At 37.0% G+C, this 21,504-nt stretch overlaps 1 protein-coding gene across 10 annotated transcripts in view; it reads right to left on the bottom strand.

Moving 5' to 3' along the window:
• GOLGB1 (golgin B1) overlaps positions 1–21,119 on the bottom strand; it is an 87,510-nt gene extending 66,391 nt beyond the window's left edge. For all 10 annotated transcript variants that reach the window (XM_079922266.1, XM_079922257.1, XM_079922259.1 and 7 more), the window contains exons 1-4: positions 20,991–21,119; positions 2,206–2,300; positions 816–968; positions 471–623 (exon numbers count right to left, since the gene is read on the bottom strand). In XM_079922266.1, coding sequence (XP_079778392.1) covers positions 471–623; positions 816–968; positions 2,206–2,298 — 399 coding nt within the window. In that variant the 5' untranslated portion in view covers positions 2,299–2,300; positions 20,991–21,119. The remainder of the gene's footprint in view (positions 1–470; positions 624–815; positions 969–2,205; positions 2,301–20,990) is intronic.
• Between the last annotated feature and the right edge of the window lie 385 nt (positions 21,120–21,504).

The raw sequence follows: 21,504 nt of genomic DNA, 5'->3' as shown, positions 1-21,504 counted from the left end.
AGAGTTTGCATGCCACAACTAAAGATCCTGCATGCCGCAAATAAAAGATCCCACATGCCACAACGAAGATCCCATGTGCTGCAACTAAGACCCAGCACAGCCAAATAAATAAATAAAAATTTTTTTTTTAAAAAAGGACTGCACTGGGCTTCCCTGGTGGCGCAGTGGTTGAGAGTCCGCCTGCCGATGCAGGGGACACGGGTTCGTGCCCTGGTCTGGGAAGATCCCACATGCCGTGGAGCGGCCAGGCCCGTGAGCCATGGCCGCTGAGCCTGCGCATCTGGAGCTTGTGCTCCGCAATGGGAGAGGCCACAACAGTGAGAGGCCCGCGTACCACAAGAAAAAAAAAAAAAGGACTGCATTTAGTGCTGTATTACTTTAGCTTCATAAATTTTTGTGATTAGTGAAGATCTGCTATAATGAGAGCCTTTTTCTACTCAGAAAATGTGTATTATACCCAGTCACCATACCTTGGAGAGTTGCTCCTCTGACTGAGGTTCTGTGGACAGAACAGTCCCTCCTTGTGCCTTCATCTCTTCTATGTGTTTATTCAAAGAAGTTAATTTGGCCTTAGCATGAAGTTTTAGTTTTTTAATTTTGTTATCAGCAGCTTTTCTTTCTTCCTGTCAGAGAACAATGATGGTAAATACACAAATGCTTATTCATCACTTATCCAGCATATAACAAGTTATTCTCAGTAGGCATCATCTTGGACTAGTAGGGAAATCAGATTCTCTAATAATCTAAGTGAAGAAAAAAATCAAAGTGACTGTTATGTCTTTTATCAAGTGCTTGGCAAGGAAGGACAATGGTACCTGTAGAATTTCATCCTTCTGCTGTAGTTGAGCATCCTTCTGTCCAATGATTTCTTTTAGTTCCTGCACCAACTGCTCTGCATAAGCCAGGCGCTCCAGAACATCCTCTTGTGTTCTATCATTAAATTCCATGTCAGATTCTTGGGGTAATTCCTGGTATTTAGACAAAAAGTTGCCAATTTACAAGGGAAAAGGTATCAGCTTCCAAACAGAAGGTCCTTCATTGTAACTTTATCTTATGTCTTGTCCAACTCATATCCTTACTTAAGAAATCTTTCCAAGGAGATGAGAACCCAGGGGCAGGGTATGGGTTGGAGGAAAGGAGGAGCCTTAGTTGTCAAGAATGGGGCTTGGCTTATGTAAATCTTGTAGCCTAGTGGTAAAATTCCCAGGGACTGAATGCCCTGGGCTGTGGAAGTCCTCCAGAGATGTTGGTTGGATATTATTATAAGAGTTGTTTGGAGGGGCTGAGAGTTGTGGAAAAGGGCGTGTGGAGGATGGTGGAGGGTGGAGGAGGGGGAATGCGTAGGGAGGGGGAGCAAAGTGAGCATGTGTGTACACTGTAAGGCGTCTAAGGCTGTGCAGGGATGGACAGGGACACGCTCATACTTACCTGGCAGAGGAAATAAAAATTTAAAAAATTTTAAATTTTAAAAAGAAATCTTTCCAATAATAACTACCCAATATTAGTTATTACCCAATATTATTATTAACCAATAATTATTATCATAGCCATTGCAATATATATTAAGTATTTTGTAAATGTTAACTATTTTACAAACATTATCTCATTTACAGTCTTATCATACTAATTTTACCAAAGAGAAAAATAAAGGGAAGCAAAGATCACAAAACATTTAGTGGAAGAGCTCAAAATTTAAAATTAAGAGAGTAGTTGAATAAAATTCTCTTAATCACCAGGGAATACTGCTTGTCTTTCAAGAAAGTCAAAGGACTTTTTTTGAGTCCTATGTGACCTTCAAAAAATACAATACAGACTATAAGAGAAGTGATAGATGAATTTACAATAGCAAACAGATGGTCTGAAACCCAAAAGGTGCTCCAGTTCCACCATTTGTTGTTTCAAACCTTTCCTATGAAACAGGAATACATATCTGAGGAGTTAAAATAATCTAGCACTAAGTAAGCCCCAGGGGGACAAATGAGGACAATCTTTCTAATCTCATCCAGGACTTGATTCCCATTACTGTGTCTCACAGGCTACAAACTTACAGGAAAAGGATAATTTACAAAGTCTCAATATTTTTCTTAATCTTCTCTTCCACCTAGCACAAGGAAGGCTGCTCACACCCTTCTACCTTAAATTCTTGTCCTCAGAAGAACACGGAACATATTTCTCATTAGTTTAATTCAGAACAGAGCTACTCACAGGTTCTAAGGAAGCCCTCATATTCTCATCAGTTTCATCTCCTGATAATTCATGCAAAACAACATTTGCTAATCCTGACAATCGGCTCAGCATTTCTGCAAGAAAAGAAAACATAAGAATCAGTCAGATACATGCTTCTCCTATGATGGTAACTATCATTTATAAGTTAAATAAGAAAACTGTGCATGTGATATATATTAGACACAGACTACATCAGGATGATGTCTTTAAAAAGGCATTTCAGTATGTACACTGTAGTCAAACACTGTTCTTTTCAGTGACAACTACACAGAGATTTTAATCACCATCACTAATGTTTAAAAAATGAAATACATAATTGTTTAGTGGAAAATAATACACCTTACAGGTTATCTTTAATGCCTTTTCTTTCATCATAATTTCATTGGCAAACATGGAGTTCTAACTATTCCTTCCCCTGCCAGACTATTATTCACTTCTGATCTGTCATATACACCCCATAGTTCAGCAAAATTTTTCTTTTTTTTTTTTTTTTTTGCGGTACGCGGGCCTCTCACTGTTGTGGCCTCTCCCGTTGCGGAGCACAGGCTCCGGACACGCAGCCTCAGCGGCCATGGCTCACGGGCCCAGCCGCGGGGCATGTGGGATCTTCCCAGACCGGGGCACGAACCCATGTCTCCTGCATCGGCAGGCGGACTCTCAACTACTGCGCCACCAGGGAAGCCCAAAATTTTTCTTTTTTATGTGCCTCATGAACCTGTTCTTTCATGAAGCTTTCTCAGTAAACCATGTGGTTTCACTAAAATTTAAATGTAATCCTTGTTCAAAACATATAGCATTAAATGCATACATTAGAAAAAAAGGAAGAATGACTAAAATCAGTAACCTACGCTTCTTCTGTAGGAAATTTGAAAAAGAAGAGCAAATCAAAACAAATTTAAGCAGAAAAAAGAAAATTAATATTAGGGCAGAAATTAATAAAATTGAAAATAGAAAAATAAAGAAAATCGGCAAAACTAAAAGTTGATTCTTTGAAAACATGAATAAAATACATAAAGCTTGGTCAGACTGACAAACAAAAAGAGAGAAGACACAAATTGTCAATATCAGATATGAAACAGGAGAGAGACATCACTACTGACCTACCATACATTAAAAAGTAATAAAGGAACACTATAAATAACTCTATACCCATAAATTCATCAACATAGATGAAACAGGCCAATTCCTTGAAAGATAACAAGCCACCAAAACTCACTCAACTCACCTGAATACACACACACACACACACACACACTCACACACATGCAAGCACACATACCATTTCTCTCTCTTCCTTTTTCCTTCATTATTTATTTAATCATTCATTCAGATCAGTGTCACTTGCTAGTCCACAAACTCCTTAAAAGTGAGAATATTAATGTTTTGATAGGAAAAATCAAAATAAACTGGATTATCATAGCATTATTATAAGCAATTATGCTGAGTGACAAAATATTATTCGGCTTTTAAAATCCTCAGCAGGAAGAAATGTAAAAGCTATTGCACAAAATAAGCACTTGAATAAAACTAGTCTCTGCTATAGTTTTCTTCCACTCTCAGTAACAGTGTTTAGGGCAGCCATGGTCATTAATTAAGAAATGGCAAGACCTTTGTTTCTATAACAGGTTACTTAGATAAGCAGCATATAGCATTTGGAAAAGACGTGTGAAACAGGAAAGGAAGAGAAAACCACTAGGAGGGCAACATAGGACCATATAAAATTACATATATAATTACTGAAAGGGAAACACAAAGTCATATATAAGTGCATAGCGACATAATAATCAGTCACTCATCAGGTTATGAGACTCACAACTACAGTCAGCTAAAAAACAAACAAAACTCACCAGGACACAGACTCTAAACTTTCTTTTTAGCTCTAGACATTCAATTTTCTATAGTAATCATTAAAGAAGGAAATGAACACTATAACTAAAGAGTCTTTTTTAGGCACAGAAATGTGTACTAATCAAATAGTCATAACAGAATCTAACATATCAAGCAGAAGCACTTTATCTTCAAATTTTTCAGACTATGTTGGGAATAAGCAAAAGGAAAGAAAAAAAAAAACAACCGATAGGACTCTGAGAAGATGGTAATAGCAGATAGCATAGCTTTTGGATCTTCCTAAATTCCCACATAAAAACAGACAAAGCAATTAGATAACAAAATTAAAAACCCATGGACAGCCTTTACCAAAACGAACAAGCAAACAAATAAAATGAGGCAAAGTTTCCCACAAACTCCAAAATAAACATGGATATAGAAAAAACACCAAAAGCCACAAGATCTGTGTATCACTGTTGTCCATGCAGGAGGAATAAAGGGAAGCAAAGGGTAGCAGAATGTGCCACTCACTCCAAAATATGTCACTTGGCAGAAGGATTATTTTGGGCTAAAGCACTTGAAAAACAGCAGGTACAAGTAGGGTGTGCTGATCTCCCATTTTTCTCCCTGAAAGGAAGAGATAAAACACCCATATGGAAGATGTTCTCTCTCTACCAGGAAGAAAAGTAATATTGTTGTCTCCAGGGATGGGAGCTGAAGCCAAAAGAAATCTGTAAAAACAAACCTTGTAAACTAACACTTATCTCCCAAGTCATTGCTCTATGATTAATGACCTCCTTCTGTTGTCTCATTTTCACAATTTACTACTGTTTGACCAAGTCATTGTACAGATGATAGATTCTAACTGCTTCTTTGGGTCTTCATTTCCTTATAAGGGCTCCCATGCCACATAAAGCTGATATTAAATAAATCTGTATGCTTTTCTCCTGTTAATCTTTCCTATATCAATTTAATTCGCAGACCTAGCCAAAAACCCTTAGAGAACAGAGGCAAAATTTTATCTCCCCTATAGAAACTGTAAGAGCACAACAGACCTAATACCAAGAGAACCACAAAAAATCCAGTGGGTATTCACTGGAAAATGTGTCCAGCCAATTCAAGAACAGTAGTTGGAAAAGGGAAATGCATCCCCACTCCAACAACAGGTAAGTACAAGAAACCTGCAAGGTCTGAAGTGGCTAAGGCAGCGCAGGCCACATTAATTCTCCAACCGATGAGCCAGGGATCTTTTTCAGAATAGGGCCTCCACTGAGGAGAATTTTCTGAGAAAAATTTGAAAATCAAGTCCTTACCTTTCAATAATTACTTTAAAAGTAAATGGATTAAATTTTCCAATCAAAAGACATCGTGGCTGAATGGATTAAAAGAACAAGATCCAACTATATGCTGTCCACAAGAGACTCACTTGATCTCTAATGATAACACACAGGCTGAAAGTGAAGGGATAGAAAAAGATATGCCATGAAAATAGTAACCAAAAGAAAGCAGGGGTAGCTGTACTTATAACAGACAAAAAAGACTTCAAGTAAAAAACTGACCAAGAGACAGAGAAGGTGTTTATATAATGACAGGGGAGATCAATTATTACATAACAGGATATGAACTTGTAAGTCTATAACAGGATATAACACTTGTGAATATATATGCACCCAAAATTAAAGCACCTAATTATATTTAGCAAATTTTAACAGAATTGAAGGGAGAAACAGGTAGCAATACAATAACAGTAGGAGACTTCAATATCCCACTTTCAACAATGGATAGATCATCCAGACACAAAAGCAATAAGGAAACACTGGACTTGAACAACACGTTATACAGAAAAGACCTAACAAACATATATAGAGCATTCCATCCAACAGCAGTAGAACATGCACTTTTTCGAGTGCATATGTAACATTCTTTAGGATAGATCATATGTTGGACCACAAAACAAGTCTTAACAATCTTAAGAAGACTGAAATCACATTGAGTATCATTTCTTAACACAATGGCATGAAACTAGAAATCAATAACAAGAGGAAAAATTGAAAATTCACAAACGTGAAAATTAACACACTCTGAAAAAACAACAGGTCAAAGAAGAAATCAAAAGGGAAATCAAAAACTATCTTGAGGCAGATGAAAATGAAAACATGACATATCAAAACTTATGGGATGTAGGTCTAAGAGGGAAGTTTTTTTGTTTGTTTTTTTATTATTATTATTTTAACATCTTTACTGGAGTATAATTGCTTTACAATGGTGTGGTATTTTCTGCTTTAAAACAAAGTGAATCAGCTATACATATACATATAACACCATATCTCTTCCCTCTTGCGTCTCCCTCCCATCCTCCCCATCCCACCGCTCTAGGTGGTCACAAAGCCCCAAGCTGATCTCCCTGTGCTATGTGGCTGCTTTCCACTAGCTATCTATTTTACGTTTGGTAGTGTATGTATGTCCATGCCACTCTCTCACTTCATCCCAGCTTACCCTACCCCCTCCCCGTGTCCTCAAGTCCATTTTCTATGTCTGCGTCTTTATTCCTGTCCTGCCCCTAGGTTCTTCAGAACCTTTTTTTTTTTTTTTAGATTCCATATATATGTGTTAGCATACAGAATTTGTTTTTCTCTTTCTGACTTACTTCATTCTGTATGACAGACTCTAGGTCCATCCATCTCACTACAAATAACTCAATTTCATTTCTTTTTATGGCTGAGTATTATCCCATTGTATATATGTGCCACATCTTCTTTATCCATTCATCTGTCAATGGACACTTAGGTTGCTTCCATGTCCTGGCTCTTGTAAACAGAGATGCAATGAACATTGTGGTATATGACTCTTTTTGAATTATGGTTTTCTCAGGGTATATGCCCAGTAGTGGGATTGCTGGGTTGTATGGTAGTTCTACTTTTAGTTTTTTAAGGAACCTCCATACTGTTCTCCATAGTGGCTGTATCAATTTACATTCCTACCAGCAGTGCAAGAGGGTTCCCTTTGCTCCACACCCTCTCCAGCATTTATTGTTTGTAGATTTTTAAATGATGGTCATTCTGACTGGTGTGAGGTGACACCTCATTGTAGTTTTGATTTGCATTTCTCTAATGATCAGTGATGTTGAGCATCCTTTCATGTGTTTGTTGGCAGTCTGTATATCTTCTTTGGAGAAATGTCTATTTAGGTCTTCTGCCCATTTTTGGATTGGGTTGTTTGTTTTTTTGTTATGGAGCTGCATGAGCTGCTTGTAAATTCTGGAGATTAATCCTTTGTCAGTTGCTTCATTTGCAAATATTTTCTCCCATTCTGAGGGTTGTCTTTTGGTCTTATTTATGGTTTCCTTTGCTGTGCAAAAGCTTTGAAGTTTCATTAGGTCCCATTTGTTTATTTTTGTTTTTATTTCCATTTCTCTAGGAGGTGGGTCAGAAAGGATCTTGCTGTGATTTATGTCATAGAGTGTTCTGCCTATGTTTTCCTCTAAGAGTTTGATAGTTTCTGGCCTTACATTTAGGTCTTTAATCCATTTTGAGCCTATTTTTGTGTATGGTGTTAGGGAGTGATCTAATCTCATATTTTTACATGTACCTGTCCAGTTTTCCCAGCACCACTTATTGAAGAGGCTGTCCTTTGTCCACTGGACATTCCTGTCACCTTTATCAAAGATAAGGTGTCCATATGTGTGTGAGTTTATCTCTGGGCTTTCTATCCTGTTCCATTGATCTATCTTTCTGTTTTTGTGTCAGTACCATACTGTCTTGATTACTGTAGCTTTTTAGTATAGTCTGAAGTCAGGGAGCCTGATTCCTCCAGCTCCGTTTTTCATTCTCAAGATTGCTTTGGCTATTCAGGGTCTTTTGTGTTTCCATACAAATTGTGAAATTTTTTGTTCTAGTTCTGTGAAAAATGCCAGTGGTAGTTTGATAGGGATTGCAGTGAATCTATAGATTGCTTTGGGTAGTAGTCATTTTCACAATGTTGATTCTTCCAATCCAAGAACATGGTATATCTCTCCATCTATTTGTATCATCTTTAATTTCTTTCATCAGTGTCTTATAATTTTCTGCATACAGGTCTTTTGTCTCCTTAGGTAGGTTTATTCCCAGATATTTTATTCTTTTTGTTGCAACGGTAAATGGGAGTGTTTTCTTGATTTCACTTTCAGATTTTTCACCATTAGTATATAGGAATGCCAGAGATTTCTGTGCATTAATTTTGTATCCTGCCACTTTACCAAATTCATTGATTAGCTCTAGTAGTTTTCTGGTAGCATCTTTAGGATTCTCTATGTATAGTATCATGTCATCTGCAAACAGTGACAGCTTTACTTCTTCTTTTCCAATTTGGATTCCTTTTATTTCTTTTTCTTCTCTGATTGCTGTGGCTAAAACTTCCAAAATTATGTTGAATAAGAGTCGTGAGAGTGGACAACCTTGTCTTGTTCCTGATCTTAGAGGAAATGGTTTCAGTTTTTCACCACTGAGAATGATGTTGGCTGTGGGTTTGTCATATATGGCATTTATTATGTTTAGGTAAGTTCCCTAAGAGGGAATTTTATAGCAACAAATGCCAACCTTTAAGAAAAGAAATATCTCAAATAAACAATGTAACTTTACACCTTAAGGAACTAGAAAAAGAAGAACAAACTAAGCTGAAAGTTAGCAGAAGGAAGGAAATAACCAAGATCAGAGCAGAAATAAATGAACTGAAGAGTATAAAAATAATAGAAAAGATTGATGAAACTAAGTGATTTTCTATAAAGATAAAATTGACAAACTGTTAGGTATATCAACTAAGAAAGAAAGGAGAAAATTCAAATAAAAGTATATGTGAAAGAAAAAGAGGGGCTCTCCTGGTGGCACAGTGGTTAAGAATCCACCTGCCAATGCAGGAAGAACCCACATGCAGTGAAGCAACTAAGCCCATGTGCCACAACTACTGAAGCCTGAGCGCCTAGAGCCCATGCTCCACAACAAGAGAAACCACCACAATGAGAAGCCCATGCACCACAATGAAGAGTAGCCCCCACTTGCCGCAACTAGAGAAAGCCCGCACACAGCAACAAAGACCCAACAGAGCCAAAAATAAATACATAAAGAAAAGACAGTAAGATGGATATCACAGAAATACAAAGGATCATAAGAGACTACAATATACAATTATATGCCAAAAAATTGGATAACCTTGAAGAAATGGATAAATTTCTAGAAACACACAACCTACCAAGACTCATTCATGAAGAAATAGAAAATCTGAAGAGACCAATAACAGTAAGAAATGGTAATCAAAAACCTCTTAACAAAGAAATGTCCAGGACCTGGTGGCTTCACTGGTGAATTCTACCAAATGTTTAAAGAAGAATTAATGCCAATCCTTTTCAAACTCTTCCCAAAAATCAAAGAGGAGGGAACACTTTCAAATTCATCTTACAAGACTAGCGTTACCTGATAATGAATCCATACGAGGACACTACAGGAAGAGAAAATTACAGCCCTATGTCCCTGATGAACATAGATGCAAAAATTCTCAACAAAATACTAAAAGATCAAATTCAGCTTCACACTAGCAGGACCATACACCATGATCAGGTAGAATTTATTCCTTGGATACAAGGATGGTTCAACATCCACAAATCAATTAATGTGATACACCACATCAACAAAATGATGGATAAATATCATAAAATCATCTGAATAGATGCAGGAAAAGCATTTGACAAAATCCAACACTCTTTCATGATAAAAACTGAACAAATTAGATACAGATGGGATGTACCTCAACATAATAAGTTTATATACGACAAGACCACAGCTAACATCATACTCAATGGTGAAAAGCTGAAAGCTTTTCCTCTAAGATCAGAAACAAGACAAGGATGCCTATTCTCACCACTTCTACTCAGTATAGTACTGGAATTCCTAGGGAGAGTATTTAGGCAAGAAAAATAAATAAAAGCCATCCAAATCAGAAAGAAAGAAGTAAAATTGTCTCTGCAGAAGACATGATCTTACAAAGAGAAAACTCTAAAGAATCCACGAAAAGGCTGTTAAAACTAATAAATGAACTCAGTAAAGTCAAAGGATACAAAATAAGTATACAAAAGTTATTGTTTTTATACACTAACAATGAGCTAGCCAAAAAAATAATTAAGAAAACAAAACAAAACAAAACAAACAAAAAAAAGAAAACAACCCCATGTTTAATAGCACCAAAAATAATAATAAAGTACTTAGGAATAAATTTAACGAAGGAGGTGAAAGATTTGTGCACTGAAAACTATAAAACATTGGTGAAAGAGATTAAAGAAGACACAAATAAATACAACGATATCCTGTGTTCATGGATTAGAAGAGTTAATATTGTTAAAATGTACCTACCACTCAAAGCAATGTACAGAGTCAGCACAATCCTTATCAAAACTCCACTGGCTTTTTTCACAGAAATAGAAAAAAAAATCCTAAAATCATATAGAACCACAAAAGACCCTGAAAGGCCAAAGCAAGGAAGATCAATTCATCATCAAAGAAGGTGCCAAGTATAGACAACGAGTAAAGGACAGTCTATTCAATAAATGGTATTGGGAAAACTGGATATCCACATGCAGAAGAATAAAATTGGACCCTTATCTGACACCACATACAAAAATTAACTCCAACTTGGTTAAAAACTCGAACATAAGACCTGAACTGTAAAACTAGTGGAAGAAACACAGAAAAAAGGCTTCTCGACATTCGTGTGGGCAATTATTTCTTGGCTATGATCCCAAAAGTGCAGACAACAAAAGCAAAAATAGAAAAATGAGATTCCATCAAACTAAAAAGCTTCTGCATAGCAAAGGAAACAATGAAGAGACAAACTACGGAATGGAAGAAAATATTTGGAAACCACACACCTGATAAAGGATTAATATCCAAAATATATAAGTAACTCTAACAACTTAATAGCAAGAAAACAAATAACCCAATTTTTTAAATGGGCAAAGGATTTAGATAGACACTTCTCAAAAGAAGACATACAAATGGTCAACAGGTATATGATAAATGCTCAACATCACTAATCATCAAGAGAATGCAAATCAAAATCACAACATCACCTCACACCTGTTAGAAAGGCTATTATCAAAAAGACGAAAGATAACAAGTGTTGGCCAGGATGTGGAGAAAAAGGCATGCTTGAACACTGTTGGTGGGAATGTAAACTGGCATGGCCATTATGAAAAACATATGGAGGTTCTACAAAAAACTAAAAATAGAACTACCATCTGATCCAGCAATTCCACTTCTGGGTATATACCTAAAGGAAATGAAATTAGTATCTTGAGGAGATATCTGCACTCCCATGTTCACTGCAGCATTATTCACAACAGCTAAATTACAGAATCAACCTAAGTGTCCACTGACAAATGAATGGATAAAGAAAATGTATACAGTATATACACACAATGGAATATTATTCAGTCCTAAAAAAAATAAGGAAATCCTGCCATTTGTGAAAACATAGATGAACCTAGAGGACATTATGCGGAATGAAATAAGCCAGGTACAGAAAGACAAGTACTGCATGATCTCATCTATATATAGAATCTAAAAAAGTCAAACTCAAGGAAGCAGAGAGTAGAATAGTGATTGCCAGGTAGTAGAGGATAGGGGAAATGGGGAGATATTTGTTAAAGGGTACAAAATTTCAATTATGCCAGATGAATAATGTCTGGGAATCTAATGTACAGCATGGTGACTACAGGCAGTTTGCTAAGAGAGTAGATTTTAAATATTCTCACCTCCAAAAAAAAAAGGTAACTACATAAGATGATAAATATATTAATTAGCTTGACTGTGGTAATCATTTAACAATGTATACATATATCAATACATCACTAACACCTTAAATATATATATTTTTGTCAATTACACCTCAAAGAAGCTTAAAAAAATGATTAATATCTACTTCCAATATTGACACCTACTTAACAAAAATTAACGGGTAAGTATTAATTGCTAAATGAATGTAGAGCACCTAACAGTACAGCAGAGCACAAACCGTAGGTATATGACAGAAATGTGTATCATATTTACTTTTACAAAAGAAAAATTAAACTTTGATATTCTTACCATTTTCTATGATGCAAACTTTGGTGAACACACACACATAGGTATATATGTGATTTCTTCATATGAATTAAAACAAATAAATTTATCAATTATCCCCCAGCAAAAATAGAAAAACCCAGAAATGAATCAGAAACACAAGAAATAATTTAAAATTAAAAAAATATTTTGGAAATAAAGATGAAACTAAAGGGAATAAGTATACGAATAATCACAACAAAGATTGCCTTAAAAAAAAAGAAAGTTGAAATGAAGGATAATTTTAAAAATCAAAAAGAAATTCGCCATAAATTAAACATGTAACTACTTTGTGACCCAGTAATTTTACTCCTAGGCATTTATCTCAGAGCAATGAAAACTTAAATTCACCCATAAACCTATACATGAATGTTCTTAGCAGCTTTAGTTTTAAGTACCCCAAACTGGAATCAGCAAGGATGTCCTTCAACAAGTAAATGGTTAAATAAACTATGGTACAGGCATAGCTCGTTTTATTGAGCTTTGCTTTATTGTACTTTGCAGATATTGATTGCATTTTTTACAAATTGAAGGTTTATGGCAACTCTGTGTTGAGCCAGTCTACTGGTACCATTTTTCCTATAGCACTTGCTCACTTCATATCTCTGTGTCACATTTTGTTAACTCTCGCACTATTTCAAGCCTTTTCACTATTCTTATATTTATGGTGGTCTGTGATCTTTGATGTTATTGTAATTGTTGTGGGGCACCATGAACCACACCCTTATCAGGTGGTGAACTTAATCAATAAATGCTGTATGTGTCCTAACTGCTCCACCCACCAGCCGTTCCCGCCTCTCCCTCTCCTTGGGCTTCCCTATTCCCCGAGACACAACAGTATGGAAATTAGGCCAATTAATAATCCTACAATGGCTTCTAAGTGTTCAAGTGAAAGGAGGAGTCACACGTTTCTCACTTTAAATCAAAAGCTAGGAGTGATTAAGCTTAGTGAGGAAGGGAGGTCAAAAGCCCAGAGAGGACGAAAGGCCTCTTGCGCTAAACAGCCATGTTGTCATTGCAAAGGAAAATTTCTTGAAGGAAATTAAAAGTGCTACTCCAGTGAACTTACAATGATAATAAAGCAAAAGAGCCTTATTGCTGATGTGGAGAAAGTTTCAGTGGTCTAGATAGAAGATCAAATCAGCTACAACATTCCCTTAAGCCAAACCCTAACCCAGAGCAAGGCCCTAACTCCCTTCAATTCTGTGAAGGCTGAGAGAGGTGAGGAATCTGCAGAAGAAAAGTTTGAAGTTAGCAGAGGTTGGTTCATGAGGTTGAAACAAGGTGAAACAGCAAGTGCTGATGTAGAAGCTGTGGCAAGTTATCTAGAAGATCTAGCTAAGATAATTAGTGAAGGTGGCTACACTAAACAACAGATTCTCAGCGTAGACAAAACAGCCTCCTATTGGAAGAAGATGCCATCTAGGATTTTCATAGCTAGCGAGAAGTTAATGCCTGGCTTCAAAGCTCAAAGGACAGTCTGACTCTCTTGTTAGGGGTTAATGCAGCTGGAGACTAAGTTGAAGCCAATGCTCATTTACCATCCTGAAAATCCTAGGGCTCTTAAGAATGATGTTAAATCTACTCTGCCTGTGCTCTATAAATGGAAAAACAAAGTCTGGATAACAGCACGTCTGTTTACAACATGGTTTACTGAATATTTAAGCCCACTGTTGAGACCTACTGCTCAGAAAAAAAGCTCCTGGTTATCCAAGAGCTCTCATGGAAATGTATAATGAGATTAATGTTGTTTTCATGCCTGCTAACAAAACATCCATTCTGCAACCCAAATTCTTTTTGAAATTACCCAGGAGTAATTTCAATTCTCAAGTCTTATTACTTAAGAAATACATTCCCTAAGGCTATAGCTGTCATAGATTCCTCTGATGGATTTGGGCAAAGTAAACTGAAAACCTTCTGGAAAGGACTGACCATTCTAGATTCTGCTAAGAACATTCATGCTTCACGAAAAAAAGGTAAAAATATTAACATTAACAGGAGTTTGGGAGAAGTCAAGCCCAACCCTCACTGATGACCTCTGAGAGGTTCAAGACTTTGGTGGAAGAAGTAACTGCAGATGTGGTGGAAACAGCAAGAGAACTAGAATTAAAAGTAGAGGCTGAAGATGTGACTGAATTGCTGCAATCTAAGGATAAATCTTTAAAGGATGAGGAGTTACTCCTTCTAGATGAACAAAGAAAGTGGTTTCTTGAGATGGAATCTACTCCTGGTGAAGATGCTACAAAGACTGTTGAAATGACAGCAAAGCATTTAGAATATTACATAAACTTAGTTAACAGAGTAGCGGCAGGTTTGAGAGGATCAACTCCAATTTTCAAAGAAATTCTACTGTGGGTAAAATGCTATCAAACAGCACTGCATGTTACAGAGAATTTGTTCATGAAAGGAAGAGTTAATCGATGCAGCAAACTTCAATGTTGTCTTATTTTTAAAAACTGCCACAACCATTCCAACTTTCAGCAACTACCACCCTGATTAGTCAGCAGCCATGAACATCAAGGCAAGATCCTGTATCTACCAGCAAAAAGATTACAACTTGCTGAAGGCTCAGATGGTAGCATTTTTCATGATAAAGCACTTTTTAATTAAGGTATGTATATTTTTTAGACATAATGCTATTTCACACTTAAAAGACTACAATATAGTGTAAATGTAATTTTTATATGCACTGGGAAACCAAAAAATTTGTGTGACTCACTTTATTGTGATATTAGCTTTATTGCAGTGGTCTGGAACTGAACCCACAATATCTCCAAGGTATGCCTGTACATACATACCATGGCATACTACATAGCAATAAACAGGAACAAGCTACTGATACACCTAACAATTTAGATGAATGAATCTCCAGGAAATCATGCTGAATGAAAAAGAAAAAGCCAGTTCCAAAAGGTTACATGCTATATAATTCCACATTTACAGAATATTTTGAAATGACAAAATTTTAGAAATGGAGGACAGATGAATGGTTACCAGTGCTTAGGGAGAAGCTGAAGGTGAGAGGGTAGGAGGTGGTTATAATTATAAAACGGCAACACAAGGTATCCTTGTGGTGTTAGAACTGTTCAATATCTTAATTATGGTGGTGGATACAGGAACCTACACATAGGTGATAAAATTTTATAGAACTTAACATACATGTATACAAATAAAATTGGGGAATGTATTATCAGCATCCTGGTTGTGATATTATACAATAGTTTTCTAAAATGTTACCACTGAAGGAAACTGAACAACGCATACAAGGTTTCTCTCTATATTATTTATTAGAATTGCATGTGAATCCACAATTACCTCAATTTAAAAAATAAAAAGATTAAACTAAATGTGATATCTTACGATAATACCGTGGAACAGAAAAAGGACATCAATGGAGAAATGAGTAAAATCCAAAGTATGGAGTTTAGTTAATAGTAACGCATCAGTGTTGATTTCTTAGTTTTGACAAATGCACTTTTCCACTGTAACATGCTAACATTAGAGAATACTGGGTGAGAGATATACTGAATTCTGAACTATCTTTGCATATTTTCTATAGTAAATTTAATATTGTTCCTAATGCTTTGTTTCTCTTAAAAAATTCAAAGAAATAAATAGTAAAGAAGGAATCAAGAGAAAGTGATAAATATTGCAGATAAGCAATGAGGATAATAGGATCCCCGAAAAAGAAAACCAAAGCAAAGGTACAGAACAAACGCAAAAAACAAAAGCCAAGAGCACTTATCTGAAATTTTAAAAGATCTGAAGTTACATACTGAAAGAAGCCACCAGATACCTGAGAATATCAACCCAGAATGACCAACAAGACATTCTAGTAAAATTAATGGACTTAAAAGAATTCTTTGAGGTTTAGGCTGAAATGTGACTTACAAGCAAAAAAAAAAAAAAAGACTATGGTCAGACTTTTCAACAACAATGCTTTGCCAGAAAAAAAAATGGAGTTACAGACTTGAGATATTTAAGGAAAGAAAATGTGAGCTAAGGATTTTATTTTCAGAAAAAATGACCTTCAGATATAAAGAGCACAGACAGAATGTTACAAACTTGCAAGAAAATTAATGAAAAATTTTCCCAGGAGCCTTTCCTAAGGCATCTATTAGAGAAAAAGCTTGAGATAACCAAAATGACTAAAGAAACATCATCATAAGGACTGGTGTGAGCACTAAATATATTACTCATAGAACTAAGACTGGGATGGAGACAGCATAGTATTTAATGATTATATGCTCTGACAACATATAGGGCTCCAATTTTTAAAAAATGGGGAAAATGTAAATAGCACATACAAAAAAAAACTTATAAAAATTTTAACAACCAAAATTGGCGGTGTTCATTATCAGTATTATTATTCCTTAACTATTATATGTGCCCTGTGGAATTAAATGAGTAATTATGGGCATAGTAATTCTATCATACAGTCATTATGAAAAAAGGAGATAGACATATAACACAAAAGAAATTAAGAACCCCAAAATAAAAACTAATCTTGAATTTGAATCAAAAGTACCAGTATGAACCTATAAGGTATTTTACCTTAGCACATATATTTTCCTAGCTCTGTGCATTGAAAAAAACTATGACAAACTGAGAAGCAATAAGTATTTCTAGTCTTGAAATACTATTCCCCGTTAAAAAAAAATTTTTTTTTAATAGGAGGGCTTCTTAGAGAAATGGCTGATTTCAATTCTGAAGCAGGAAATGGTACAAAATGAGCCTGAAACATTTTTTCATACAAAATAGCAAGGAAGCTAACGAAGACTAACATAGAGTCATGTCAAAAGGATCCAGGAGACAAACTGAAGAAGTTCCCACAGGCCAAAGGAACAACTGAGTTTCTAATAAGATTATGAATTAAATTGCAACAGATATTTAAATCCACCAAAAATGTTTAAACTCACAAGTTCATAATAATAATAAACTGGTCATCACCTGAACTAAGTATCATGAAAACTAGGTAAGTACAAGGATTTCTCTTGTCTTTTCTATTTGGACTTTGCCTTATGACTCCATGATGCAAGAGTGATTTCTATAGCTGTTGACATTAAAGGAATAACATGGAAGTGTAAAAGGATGGGCACCTCAGGCACAGTTAGGGTCTTTAGGTAGCTCAGAGGTTGGGAATCTGAGGGCAAGAGAGCCACTAAGTAGCCATGCTTAAGCTAAACGAAGAAAGATGGATCTCTGCCTCTGAAAGGCTCACTGTAGGATAGAAATGGGCAAATGCACATATAAAAATTAGTAAAGGGGAAAACATATAGTAATAAATTAATGTAAGGAATATCTGTGACTACTGGACAAGCAATGCTCTTGCTGTTGTTTTATAAAGCACCAGAATCATGAATAGCAATTTGGGAAAAGAATAAAATAAAGAGCTTCATGCCAAGGTCAGGGTTCAATAAAACATTCAGGCAAATAAAACAATCCCTCAGAGTCAATGCTGGCCACACCTTCTATAAATTCTGCCACAGGATCTCAACACTTCTGTGTTGAGGTGGCATTTAGAATTCCATGAGTCTTATTTTCTCAGTATTCACTGCTAATTGTTTTCAAAATATCTACTTGGTGTGGAGCATTATGCTAAGAACCACAAAAATATAAAAAGAAATATAAGGCATGCCCCAACCACAGAGAACCTAGTACAAAATGCATGGGAAAATAAAGTAACTGAAGACAGTGAGCACATGCCTATGACTACATGCATACGCACCACTTGCTTTGGAATTTAAATCACATTTTCCCACAGAAACAACAACACAGAAAACGGTTGTATTTCCGTATCAGTCCTCAAACTCACTCAATGCATGTTTAGCTGAGCCTCAGTAGTTTTCCTTAATTCTAAGTGATCCTCAACCAGTTTGAGAAGCTGATAGGAAATGGTGCTATATAGCTGGGAAAAGCATATGCAATACTATGATATAATTTTACAGTTAGAAAATGGAAAACCAGTTTTCATAACACAAAAAAACTTGTTTTTATTAAACAAATTTAGCAGTAAACGGTATCTATAACTTATATACACAGTACTATGTACTAAATACTACTCCAATTGCTTTACATATAATACCTTATTTATCCTCATCATTTTACTCATTTTATTTTTAAAACAACTCCAAGGAGGAGTTCTATCAATATCCCTAGTATTAAAGTGTGTAAGGCATAGGGAAGTTAAGTAATCTTCCCAGTCACAGAGCTCGACAAAGCTTCTTTACTGGTAGAGATTCAGAAGATAACCTATTTTCTGAGCAACCTCATCACCCAACATTCTTCACTGGGGCTGAAAATAGTGCTGGAGGCATGAGGGCACTCGTATACTTGTACATACTTACAGTTATATAACCACTAGACTAAAATGAAATGACTCACAGTAGTAGGGCTCTAAAGAATTCCGTATTGTTTATACCATAGATAGGCTCATTCAAGGGAACAAAGGATATTTGCACATGGATATTCACTACAGCAGTGGTTTTTGTTTGTTTGTTTTTAAGAGAGTTTATTTTTACTTTTTAAAATTTTTGGCCTCGCAGTATGCAGGATCTTAGTTCCTGGACCAGGGATCAAACCCATGCCCCCTGCAGTCGAAGCACAGAGTCTTAACCACTGGACTGCCGGGGAAGTCCCTACAGCAGTGTTTGTGATGACTAATGACTGAAAACAATATCAATGTCCATCAGTAGGGGACAGGCTAAATACATTTTGATATTTCTACAGGGGAATGCTGTACAGCCTTTTAAAAGAATGGGATAGTTTATACTTATGGATATGGGAAAAATACCTTATAGTATAAAGTGGAAAAAAAAAAGGTGTAGAATAGCAGGTATATTACGATTCAACTTGTGTGAGAGAGAAAAGGAGAGGGATATATATTACACATGTGCTTGAATATGATCAGAAATTTTCTTAAGAATAAACAAATTATTTACAGTGCTTACTTCTGGGAAATAGGGAATGGGGAAAAGGATCAGTACATAGAGGAGAAAGAGATTTTTGTTTTTATATTATATCCTTTTGTATTGAATTTACTTTTACCAAAAGCACATACTGCTGATTTTAAATTAGCTTAATTAAAAATGGAGTATTGTAGAGCTTAACATCCTTTCATATAGTGGTTCCTAACAATATACCAGTAGGTAATGATCAGTGATGAGATGTGTCCCAAATAATTTATTTCTAATAGTAGTTAAGCTAGAGAAGTTTATGAATGATTTTTTATAAACAAGAATAAAATCAACATCCTTTTAATTAATCCACTAATGTAATGGGGATAAAAAGAGAGACTTTAATATTCAAGCAGAGGGAAAAGAGAGTTATATCCTAAAGATGATTATTTTTAGAAGAGGCTGCATCTCAGAGGAATGGAGGTCCTCAATAATAATAATAATAATAAATTAAAATAAAAAGGATTCCCCCAATCTGGAAGTCCTCAGAGATGCAAACACCTTTCTCAAAAAATAAGGAAACATCTTTATGTGATGTCCAGATTGGGGTGGGAGTGTCCCAGAAAATGGGCAAGAATTTGTTTTCATCCTTTTAAATATGTATGTTTTTGTATATTTTATAAGTAATATATTTACAGTGTTATTCATACATTATTTATAATTAAATATACAGTATTTAGAGGATGGTTGCTCAAAAAAAAGTTTTATTGATAGGGCAAGCAATTAAAAATGTTTGGAAACTACTGATGTAGTCCAACAAATTTAATACAGTGAAGAGGAAAGCATTAAATGGCCATTCCATGGTCAAAGGATGAAAAGTAAAAGCTGTGAAACAGTCAGTGTACAACGTCTGCAATTTTTTGACCATTCACAATTATTCTGACCATCCAAATTTAATTACTTCATTCTTCTGAAAAGGCCTCCAGCCTTTCTGCGGGGAGTTCTCCACTGCCATCTTGCACAGAACTGTGAGAGCCTTTAAAAGCTCAGAAAGCTTCCAACTACTTCCAAAAGTGAAAGTACTTATCCAGTGATTTTTAAATATCTCTGCCCCACTCTTAAACTGTCCTCTCCGCACAGACCAACTGGAACTCTTTGAGTAAGTCAGACAAATATATTCCTCATTTGTCGAGGGGCTCATCCTCTGCTTCACACTCCTACGCACCACTCCTGTTACGCAGAATAAACATCCTCCACACCACCAAATCAAGTTCTTTTTCCTCCAAACTCTATTAAGGGTTCCCTTTCCTCTAACTGCCTGACCACCTCTGATTCCTGGGACTTTAGTGCTGATGGGATCGCAAGGATCTTCCCTCTCTCCGAATCTCTCCAGCAACTCATTAGCAGGATCATTCGTCAGGCCCTCGTTTGAGTTACTGTCGCCAACCCTCAAGACTTTTGGTTTGTCTGGGTCCCGCCTCCCCTTCCCGACACTAAGTTTGTTTAGGGCCTGAGCGCAGGGGCCTGGCAGGTTCTCTCCGACGTCAGCTGTTGCGTACACAGGTCAGCCTGAGCAGGCCGCTCAGGGAACAAGGCCGTCCTGACAGGACCGCCCGGAGCGCCTTTCTCCGTCGCTCCCGGAGGAGAAACGTCCTGGGGATGGGGTAAAGAGTGCATATGTGCCTAGAGGCTGCACAGGGCGACCCCGAAGCCATCCGGCGGGGCCAGCTGGCGGGTGGACGATTAGAACTAGGCCTGGTAGGTGAAGGGAGGCGGACTGAACGGCCGGATCCGGGACTGAATCAGGACGGGGAGGGAATCCGAGTGTGGCTGCTTTGGCAGCCCCGCGGGTCCTGTGGCGGGGGTGACCGTTACAAGGCTCAAGGAGGCGAAGAGTTGGGGAGCGTCCCCCACTCACCTGGAAGAGGCTGTCGCCGGAGGCTCCAGCTGCCCCCCTCCCAAATTTAAGCCACGTCAGCTCGGGAATCCCGTACGCGACACCTACCGCTGCAGCGCCCCGCCAAGGGACTCAACCACTGGCAGTTGGGACGGAAAAGGGGATTAGGCTATGGACCAATCAGGACTTAGCAGCCGGGCGTTACCAGGGAGACCAGGCACGCCTTGTTTGTAACTAACTCATCAACAATGACAGAGACCAATCAACGTCGGGATGTGCTCCGCTTCCTCAAAGAAACAGCCAATGGACTCTGAAGAGTAGAGGAGGGGCGGAGTCAGACGGGAGCAAGGGTTCCGGAAGAAAATCTAGGGAAGAGCCGGAAATGCCGGGAGGGCGGGCGTTCTGGTAAGGTCAGGTGTTGATGGGACGGCCGATTTCTTCTAATTCTTCCGCGGGATTGGCGGTGCCTGACCCAGCTTAGGGCTTGGGGTTTTGCTGAGACACTGCACCCCGGGAAACCAGCTGCCGTTAGGAT

This window comes from Stenella coeruleoalba (genome assembly GCF_951394435.1).
Source record: "Stenella coeruleoalba genome assembly, chromosome: 5".
In the NCBI taxonomy this organism is placed as follows: Eukaryota; Metazoa; Chordata; class Mammalia; order Artiodactyla; family Delphinidae; genus Stenella; species Stenella coeruleoalba.
This window is presented reverse-complemented; position numbering and strand designations above follow the sequence as displayed.